At 26.3% G+C, this 11,212-nt stretch overlaps 1 protein-coding gene across 1 annotated transcript; it reads right to left on the bottom strand.

Annotated features, from left to right (window-relative positions):
• Nucleotides 1-211: 211 nt before the first annotated feature.
• On the bottom strand, nt 212-9,662 carry LOC123269667. Its single transcript, XM_044735507.1, has 3 exons — nt 9,218-9,662; nt 1,302-1,463; nt 212-472 (listed from the first exon to the last, which is right to left on the bottom strand). The coding sequence occupies exons 1-3, from the start codon at nt 9,282-9,284 to the stop codon at nt 261-263; spliced, it is 441 nt and encodes a 146-aa protein (XP_044591442.1). The 5' UTR covers nt 9,285-9,662; the 3' UTR covers nt 212-260.
• Between the last annotated feature and the right edge of the window lie 1,550 nt (nt 9,663-11,212).

Here is an 11,212-nt window from a genome sequence, read left to right as displayed (position 1 = left end):
CTTAATATAAATTTTTACAAAAAAATTGAATAATAAAAATATAAATAAAGAAAAAATAGTTTACGAATGTATTTTTATATTTTAAGAAAATATGTTTTGGAAACTTTGACAATTGTTTTAAAAAATATTTTTTTTTTTTTTTTGGTAGTTTTAAAATACACGATAACAATAATTAATATTTATTTTATTTATTTAATTAATTAAAGTATTATATTGATTATTGAAAATATTTATTGAGTTTTTATCATCGGGACGGTTTTCTAATCAGTTGTCAAAATATAGACAATACTAAAAATTGATAGTAATAATCCAAAAGTGGGTGTTGCGTAATTAGAGCTGTTACAAAGATCAGTAGTACATGAGCAGTAATACGCCATTACATCGTGAGTACCACTTCTTCTTACGCAATCAGCGTCATCTCTTACGTCGGTTATGAAGCCGCATCCTCTTACTACCCTTACTTTTCCGTAAACTGTATCAATATTAAAAAAAAAAAAATTATTAGCTCACAAATATGCGGTCAAAAATTATTAATTTAATTTTTAAAAAAATTCTTGAACAAAAAAAAATTGTTTTGAAGAGTTGTATTTTTTTGAATCAAAAAAATTCTTCTCAAATAAAATTTATTCAAAATTTTCTCGGTTTAAAAATTTTTCACTTAATTTAAGACAAATTTTTTTAAAATGATTTTTTTGATTTAAGAATTTATTTTTTTTTTACAGTGCGCATGCATAGAAAAATATATATGTAAAAAATCTATGCGCATATTTAATATATATGTTTGTAAAAATAAATATGCGACAATTTTATTTGCGGAATGTATAAAATATAAGAGGAGGCAGAAGTTACAATTTTTTTATGCAAAAAAAATATCAATGTATATTTTTCTATGCTGGAATTTTTTACAAAATTTTAACTATTTATTTTTAAAGTATTATTGTGATATAATTATTCAAAACTTCCTTACTATATTTGAACATATGTAAAATTTGAGAAGAAAAGTTTATTCGAAAACTCCGCTTCGAGCATCTGAATAAATAAATTTTATTTCTCTGTTTTATTGTACTCGCTTTACTTCTTTACATGACATTCTTGTCATAATTATTCTGAACGTGTATTTGTTTAGGAATCTATTTTTTAGAATCAAAAAAATGAGTTTTATATGCGGAGCGTGGAAAATTTTGATTGCTTAGGAGTTTGTGTAATTAAGAGATGTTTGGAAGTCTTGAAGAACTATGTCAATAAATTAGAAACTTTAGAAGTTACTGTGGAGTAGTTAGCGTGATCTTAAGTTAACTTACCTTTCTGTGAAATTTTACGACAAATAGTTGGCTCGATATTGTTAATATGCTCGAGACGCTCTTGGAAACTGCAATTTACGGTGCCAAGACTGTATGGATCGAAGGGATCCCCACATCTTGGGTCAAATGCACTGTTACACTCGTAACAAACGACTGCATCTCCTGAAAAATTATTAATTAAAATTTTTTTTTTAATATTTAAGTAGTTGAAAATTTTTCTAATAAAATTATAAGATAAGAGAAATTAAGGTAAATATTTACAAGTGGAGTCTATCAATTTAGTTTTCATTTTTTTGAACAAAATTTCTATTTGATTTTATTGATATATTTTTTTTTTTTTGAAAATACATAAAAAAGTGAACAATTTAAAAAAAAAAAAAAAAGTTAATTATCACAATTTTTACAAATTTTCAAAAAAATTTATAAATTTTTTAGAAAATTGTAATATTCAACTTTTTTTTTTTAATTGTTCGTTTTTTTATGTACTTTTAAAAAAAAATATATCAAAAAAAAAAAATAAAATATAAATTTTATCCAAAAACATGAGAGTCAAAACTTTTTTCAACTGAAGGCAAAAAAGCTATCAAAATTTTTATTTTTTTCTTTCAGAATCAAAAAAAAAAAAAAAATTGAAAATACTAATTTTTATACTATGCACTTTTAAAACTAGTGCTTTTGAATTCTTCATGAAGCGTGAACGAGACAATGAATCTTAATTTCAAACTTTTGATATTTATTCACACCTATTACATGAGTTTATCATTCTAGATCATCTTAGATTATCATCATTTGTACTTAGCACCACGGCATTTAACTCCTTAGTTTTTAATTTTTAATTTTTATACTCAAATTTATACTTTTCTTGTATTTATCATAATTAATTACATTCCAAATTTAAGAAAAACGATTATTTTTTAATATCTAAAGTTTTGTAATTTTATATCTTCATTATTTATACGTGTACCTTTATTGTAATTTTTTTCTATACTTTTGTCATTTGGTTATGCTGCTTTGGGATTGAAATTAAATAATAAATAAATAATTTTTCACCTAGTTGTGGCCCAAAATGGGTCAAACCTCACTTGTAAATAATTACCAAACTTTCAATTAAATTCTTCAATTATAAAAGACATTTCTGATTAAAAATATAAAATTTTCAACAGAATAATTTTGTTTAAATTTAATATATCGCTTGTTCCGTATTATAATTTTTATTTATTTATTTATTTGATAACCTTATAGCACAAGGTCAATAAAAAGGTTACAAAAAATTACATAGTGCATATTTTAGCTATTTTTTTTCGTCGTTAATAATCAACATTATTTTATTATTAAATTTACATGCAAAAATTATTTATGTACTATTTAAGCAAGTAAGAAAAAATTAGGAAAACGGTTGACCCTGAAGGCCATCCCTGCAACTTCCCGCTATTTCTATACCTGGGCGTGTAAAATTGCATTTACGACGTTTTTGAGCTCTTCGAGCTCAAAAATATAATTTATATGTTGTTTTAAGCTCTCCGAGCTCAAAAAGATAACTTTTCTATGCTTTTGAGCTCTTCAAGCTCAAAAGTTTGATAGAAGGTTGATAAAACACTATTTTTTGAGTTTTCAAACCGCAATAACTTTTGAATGAATGAACCGATTTTCACGCGGTTGGCGGTATTTGACGCAGTTTTTAAGCCTTATGAAAAATTTCTAAGTTTATATTGATCAAACTTCGCAGTAATTCCGAAAAAACACTTTTTTGGGTTTTCTTTCCTGCACGATATCTCTCAAACGAATTAACCGATTTTGACCGGATTAGCGGCGATCGAAGTGGTTTTTCAAGGTTAAGAGCTGATTAGTTTTTGGAGTTGATCGATGAAGCCGTTCGAAAGTTATTCCAAAAAAACCACTTTTGAAAAAATTTTTTTTTACAGTTTTTTTTGTTACCGTAAGATGGACGGTGGTGTTTATTACTCGGTAGGTCTTATTAGGTGACGGAATGGTAGTTACGGACAATGTCTCGGATAGCTTAACTAGTAGAGCCTTTGGCGAGTAACCAAATGATCCGGGTTCGAGTCCCAGTCTGGGCTGTCTGAATTATTTTTTCGGTTACCGAAAAATTCCTACTGAGTAAGGTCCCTCCTCCCCCCTTTATCCTTTATTTCCCCAGTTCCCAAATTTGTCTTAAATGACAAATTTAGCTATAAATTATGGCTTAGATTTTACGGATAGATTTTTAAAAATCTATCCGTCTGAATCGCTCAAATTGTATCCAAAATCTAAGTTTGGACAAGCCCTTTCGAAAGGCGCCAACCGCGATCGAATCGGTCAAGCCATTCAAAAGTCATGAGAGGTTTACATACTTACACACACACACACACACACACACACACTCCCACACACACACATACAGACATAGTGACACCCTCACGGGGATAGTCAGGGAAGCTTTCTGTGACCCTCAAACGTCGAGATCTGATGAAAACTCGATTTTTGTAAAACGGGGTAAAACCAATAACTTCCCGATTTTTGAAAATCTGAGATTTTCTTAGCGGGAAGTTAAAAATTTTTCTTTTAATTAAATATATATGAAAGTACATATTTCTATATATTTTTCACTAAAAATACACAATGCGGTAATAAATACTAACGATCGTATATTTGCTATTTTAATTATGAATTTTCAAGTATGAATATTCATAAGAAGAAAATTATTGCGCGATTTATGATGCGAAGCATCAGAGAGTGCTTTACGATCGAAAAATTTCGTTAAAAATTTCTTTTTCAAAAAAAAATATTAAACATTATTTATTCGTATATTCGCTATCGTATATCGTATATTTAAATTTATAATAATATGTATATGTATATATGTTCTAAATTTTCAGACTTTGACACGATCTGGATATAATTTTACTCTAGTAATTATTTTCTTTATTTTAATTATTGCTACCAAAGATAATATGTATAAAGTTATTATTAAAGAAAAAATGTATCTATTGTATGACTGTTGTACACTGAAAAAAAAATTAACTTAATTTGAGAGAAAAATTCTTGAACCAAGAAAATAATTTTGAAGAGGGTTATTGTCTTGAATCAAGACGAAAAATTCTTGAATCAAGTAAAATTTCTTTAAATCAAGAAAAATTTGTTAGTTCAAGAATTTTTCTACTCAATTCAAGAAGATTAAGTTTTTCACTGATAGAAGGATTTATTAACTATTAATAATTTAATTTATTTGAAGACAATTAATTGATTTATTAAATTTTAATAAATATTTTTTAACATTCAATAAATATTTATTTGGGAGGAAAGTACATTTATTAATAGTTAATAAATATGATTAATCGTTAACAAATATTTATTAACAGTTAATAATTATTATTATTATTATAAGTTTTACTTGTATACCGTTTTCTGGTTTTTACAAGGCTAATTGTCTCAGCTTCTCCGCATATAGTCTTTTGCAACTTTTTATTATCAACATATGCTCCGCTCTATATTATCAACACAATCTTTCAAACTCTTTTATTATCAACATGTTCTCCGCTCTTTTTATAATCAACATGTTCTCCACTTTTTATTATCAACATGTTCTCCGCTTTTTATAATCAACATATCATTTCGCACATAATTCTATTCTCAATGCGGCTGTGGAACGACGTGTGCTTTCTGTACTGTATTTACCCTATTCCTCACCCCTTTCTATCGGTTGTTGGAATAGTGGCGATGGGGAAACCACAGAGAAAACCCATGCCAGTACAGTCGGCTACCGGAGCGATCTCCGACGGTTGGTGTTGGAATTATTCGAACAACTGTCGGGGCTCGAACCCTCGCCTCACGACATGATGCACGAACGAACTAACGGGATAATGACTTAGTCCGCTCGGCCATCATGCCGCTCAGTTAATAAATATTTTGTTGAGTGAATTTGTTTCGCTTGCAATGTCATATGATATGAAGATTACTTATAAACAAAAATCATCTTTATAAATTATTTGCATTAATTATATAACATTATAATAACGTTTATTGTAAAATACCAAATTCTATCCCAGCTGATAGTTACCTTTTATATTTTTAAATATTAAAATCGTTAATTTATTTAGTGAATTGAATTATTATTATGTATTCCAGCTGTAGGGTTATAAAAAGTGTCAAAAAAAAAAATTGCTATTTTTGCTTTTTATTTTAAATAAATATTTGTTAACAGTTAACAAATATTCATTGACCATTAATAAATACTTATTAACAGTTAATAAATTGTACTCAATAAATTACTTATTAACTTTTAATAAATATTTGTTAACTGTTAACAAATATTTATTAACATTTAACAAATAATTTACTTACTGTTAATAAATATTTATTAAATCCTATGGTGTTAAAAAATTATTTATTAACAGTTAATAAAGCTTATTAAATATAAACAAATCCTTCTATCAGTGTTCAAAATTATATGGGCGATTCTCTGTAAGGATGTTTTTTGCTGTCCCAGGCATTTTTTTATTAGAAAAATTGTTATTTTGTTACTAAAAAAAATTTATTACGAAAGTAAAAAAACATTTTTATTTGGAGCATTGAAAACTAAAATGGAATAAATTTTGGTTTTTTTGCTATAAATTCGTAAACCACCGAAATGTCAGTCCTCTGAGCTGTCCCAGTCCCAAAATTAAAACTTTAAGATTAAATTTTAAGTTATTCGTCAATAATATATAATTTGATCCATAATGTTTATAAACTTAATTAGTTAACTAACAATCTTCTTCAATAAAAAGTACCGAAAGTTAATTTGTTTCATTAAATTCATTAAACCAAAGTTTGTCCCAGGCATTTTAAGATCAGACCCCTGCCAGAAGTACAAAGCCAAAAAAAAAATCTAGCGTGTTATTTTACCCTTTGTAAGGTTTATAAGAACCTAACTAGCCGTAAGTTAATAACCATGGGCTGTTAGCGCTTTATCGCCATTTTATTTAGTGTCAAAGCACCGTTTGTTCTGGAAATATGTGTCTGGGCCACTTCAAAACTCAGTCCCCTGGCAGCTATTTTTGTTTATAATTTATTTATAAAATTGGATCCATAAGTCTTAATATTATTCTAATTAATGTAAACATTAATTGAGAACTTAAAAAGTTGAATGCATTGAAATAGTTTGCTTGATTTTTCTCAATTTGATAAAAAAAATCAGTCCCCTGTCATGTTATATGGCAAAAGATACACAAATATCGAAAAAGCAAAAATTAATTCGGCTATTTATTTATTATAATTAAGCTGATAGTTTTGTAGCCCTAGTTAATTTTTTTTCTAATAAAATCAAAAATAATTTGGTCGGACAATTTTGTACAGATTTAAGACGTCCTTACAGAGAATCACCCATATACTTGATTCAAAAACATTTTTTTTTCTGTGTATCTATTGATATATTGCTATAGAAGCTTCCTTATGAGCAATTTATAAATTAAATAAAAAAAATATCGTATATTTGCTATTTTTATTATCAATTTTCAAGTATAAATATTCATAAGAAGAAAATTATTGCGCGATTTATGATGCGAAGCATCAGAGAGTGCTTTACGATCGAAAAATTTTTTTTTTCGTAAAAAAAAAATTACACATTATTTATTGGCGAGTAAAATAATTTAAGACCCAGTCAATAATCAATAGCAATGAGCAATGAACAGTACTAAATTGAAAAGGCCATATAAATGTAGATAATAAAAAAAATAGATTCTATTCATTTCCTGGCAATAAACTAATCAATGATGTCCATGAAAATAATGATAATAATTAAAATAATAATAATAATAATAATAATAATAATAATAATAATAATAATAATAATAATAATAATAATAATAATGAAAATTATTTTTTATGAAAATTATTTTTATTCTGAGTAATTTTTTTTTTCTGAAATTATAATTATAATTATTATTATTATTATTATTATTATTATTATTATTATTATTATTATTATTATTATAATAAGAGTTTTCGGAATTCGCCGGTACCAAGTCAGCTCGAATTATCTGGAACTAGGGCAAAAATGTATCATGACGTCACTAAGTTTCTATCGACCGGGCACCCCATCCGAATCTCTCCCTCACTTCCGTCGAGCATCCATCTATGTATTGTATTGTATGCATATCTCCAGATAAATACATATCACAAACATAAACATAACACTACATCCGCGACCCCTGAGTCTCGCCGCTTCCGTGCTCCGTAAATTCTACTCAAGGTTAAGGTCATACAGAATTTGGATCTCTTCTGTCAATTTACAAGAGTTTACAATCACTGACCTATTACTGTCGAGTTAATGAACTTTAATCAGCCGAGAAATAAAAAATTAAGGTTTTTTGCAAATAAAATTATGCTTTTATTTTTATTTGTGAGTGAAATTTACTAAGCAGTAAATTTCCGTGGCGTGTCGTCGAGTAAGTCCATTTACTTTCCGAGAACAAATGAGATGAAATAGGTTTTACAAAGACAATATCGTCTTCTGTGATATATATTTATATATATGGATCGGTAATGTGGATTTGCACATATATTGTGTATTGGAAAAATTAAAACACACATGGCTAGGTAAGCCGTGGAAGTAATACAAGTGCTGACAATGTTTTGTATGACTTCAGTAAACTACCGATGCATTATACTGACACCTCCATTTCTGCCCTCATTCTTTAACTATTTATTTTTTTCTTTGATTGTTTGTAATGGAAAAATTATTATTTTTAAATTTTATTGACAGGATTAATTATTTTTTTTTTTTAATTGCAATGAATTAAAAATAAATATAGAAAAAAAAATTTATTGTAATTAATGATCAAATTATTGAAATATATTTTTTAATAATGAAAATTTATTTAAAATATTTTTTTAATAAGTTTTAAAGGATGAATAATTGCTTCGATTTAAAATTATTAATAATATTTTAAATCTTAATAATTTAATTTTTATTTTAATTATAATGAATTAAAAATAAATATAAAACTAAAAAATTTATTGTAATTAATGATTAAATGATTGAATTGTATTTTTTAATAATAATAAAATTTATTTAAAAAATTTTTTTTGATTAAATTTTAAAGGATGAATAATTATTTTGATTTAAAATAATTAATAAAATTATTAAAGAATAATTTAAAGTTTGTTATTAAAATTTATAAATAATTATTTTTATTACGGTGCAAAATTTTTTGTAATTTTTAATTCAAAAAAATGGAAAATTAAATTGATAAAAAGTACAAATAATTTTTAATTAAATTTACAAATAATTATTTTTATTACGGTGCAAAATTTTTGTTATTTTTAATTCTAAAAAAATTGAAAATTAAATTGATAAAAAGTAAAAATAATTTTGAAATAAATTAAATTAAATTTACAAATTATTTTTATTATGGTGCAAAATTTTTGTTATTTTTAAGTCCAAAAAAATGGAAAATTAAATTGATAAAAAGCACAAATAATTTTTAAATAAATTTACAAATAATTATTTAATCACGGTGCAAAATTTTTTCTATTTTTAATTACTAAAAAAATGGAAAATTAGATTTAATAAAAATCACAAATAAATTTAAATAAATTTACAAATAATTATTTTTATTACTGTTCAAAATTTTTATAATTTTTAAACCCAAAAAAATGGAAAATTAAATGAATAAAAAGCACAAATAATTTTTAAATAAATTAAATTAAAAAATTTGGGTCGAGTTTTTGGAAATGATTTTTTATCCATTGATCTTGAGAACTGTTACGACATTGGAACGGTGCCACCTGGGCAATTGTTACATAATCTGCTTTACTTTAATCAATTATCACCCTCCGATAATTCGGCAATAATTACAGAAAGAGAGAGAGACTCATAAATAAAATTGACTCAATCAAAAGCTAAATGATGAATAATTATTTATAAAAAAACTTACCGTAGGAGATGAATGAAATGAACACGACGATTGACAGCAAAGTTGATACAACTTGACGGCTGATCATAATTTATAAATAAAAAATGCGTAAATGTGCGATAGATTTTTTATTATTGATAATTTTAAATTGTCAAAAGTACTTTGAAAACACTTTCACAAATCTCCCCGCAAAATTACAAACGCATCACTGGAAATTAACGCAGCGCTGATAAAATTTTCAGTAAAAGATTTTTGGATGGAATAAGAATAAATTTTTTGTTGCTTAGCGAGTAATATTTAATTTTTTGTTGCTTAGCGATGATTCAAAGGTCCAGGCCATACGGGGGTGGTTTGTCGAGGTACGAGCACGTGGTGCGATGTGGGTCGTGTCGAATCACGGGCACTTCTGGACACTTGACCGTATCTCCGCTCCGCGGTTTATGCGACAAGACGCGCAGTGCACTTTGACTTTTACATGCGCCAGTCCTATCCTGCGGCCACCCACACTCCGCACTCGCGATCTCAATCTCTCTGTCTGGTGATTCCAGCCACCCCTGTAGCATCGACTCGGCCATCGCAAATTTGATTATTTTTCTCAGACAATATAAATTTAAATATTTTTATTTTATTAAAAATTTTTTATACAATTTTTAAATTTTTTTGTCTCAAAAATTTTGAGTTTAAAATTTTTTGTCTCAAAAATTTTGAGTTTAAAATTTTTTAATTTTTTTGTCTTAAAAATTTTTTAATTTTTTTGTCTCAAAAATTTTGAGTTTAAAATTTTTTTGTTCTGTCTTGAGGATAAATTTGAAGAAAATTTAATATTTCATTTATTTATTCAACAATAAAAAAATTACTTTAAATTTTAACAAAATTATTTTGCAATAAATTTTGATAAATAATAAATTAATTTAAATTTAAATAACTAATTAATTAATTTAAATTTGATTAACTAAATTTATTAATTTAAATTTAAAAATTTTCCCGCGCGATTTATTATTCGCCAAACTTCAGAGTGAATGCTGTTAACTCAAATTAAACAGACTAGGTTCGATCCCCAGCGACTGTATTTTAATTTTTTTTTTTTTTTTTTTTTTTAATAAAAATTTTATAAAAAAATTTATCGAAGCATTATTTTATCCTGGATTGGTCTATAGAAAAAAAAAATTAGTAAAATCCTTAAAATTAGCGACTTATAGCTTAAGCTTAGAAAGCTAGTTTGTATACTACAGTATAAATACATTTAATTTGGAAAAGATTGCTATCAGCTGCGGTGGCTAAGTGGGTAAAGTGTCAAGACATTGTTCTTGTAAGCTTTGATAACCTGAAGTTAGTAGTAAGATACTACGTCCTGCATAACATCTTCATTTCGTCACGATGTCTATTGAAAATCTTTATCAATATTGTTCTGATATTGTCACAATATTATATCGATTTTCATTGACGTTGTCCCGAAATCGCCTCAATGTCTTCCTGATACCGTCGGAATATTGTCACAAAGTTGTTTGAAACTGTTGGAAATCGTCTCAACTGGTCCACAACCATATTATTCTGATACCGTCGGAATATCGTCATGGTTTCGTCAAAATTTCTACGGATTAACAATTCATAACTTCGACAAGAACTAATTTCATTTCATATATGGATACTGTTATACAAGAGTGTGCAAAAAGTACTATGAAAATTTTGACACTATTGTATAATAGAGTCCATGTAAAAAAAATATAATTTATTTACAGCCACAAACGCTAGAGGGAGTTGAAGTTCCACTTAAAGTTTACAAGACAATGATAACTTGAAGATTCCTGGTTCGAATCCAGGCCGCAGTATTTTTTTTTTTTATTTTTTTTTAGTCAATTCTCAAAGTTTTATTATCGCTTGCTTTCAAAATTGTGAAACTGAAGGAGTGAAAAATTTTAGAGATGATCTAAACAATTTTTCAAATATTTTAATAATATTTACGCTTAATGTCACACAATAAAATTTTATTTGGAAATATATATATGCATCTACAGA

This window comes from Cotesia glomerata, linkage group LG1 (genome assembly GCF_020080835.1).
Source record: "Cotesia glomerata isolate CgM1 linkage group LG1, MPM_Cglom_v2.3, whole genome shotgun sequence".
Taxonomy (NCBI): domain Eukaryota; kingdom Metazoa; phylum Arthropoda; class Insecta; order Hymenoptera; family Braconidae; genus Cotesia; species Cotesia glomerata.
The sequence above is the reverse complement of the archived record's forward strand: the minus strand, read 5'-3'. Positions and strand labels throughout refer to the sequence as shown.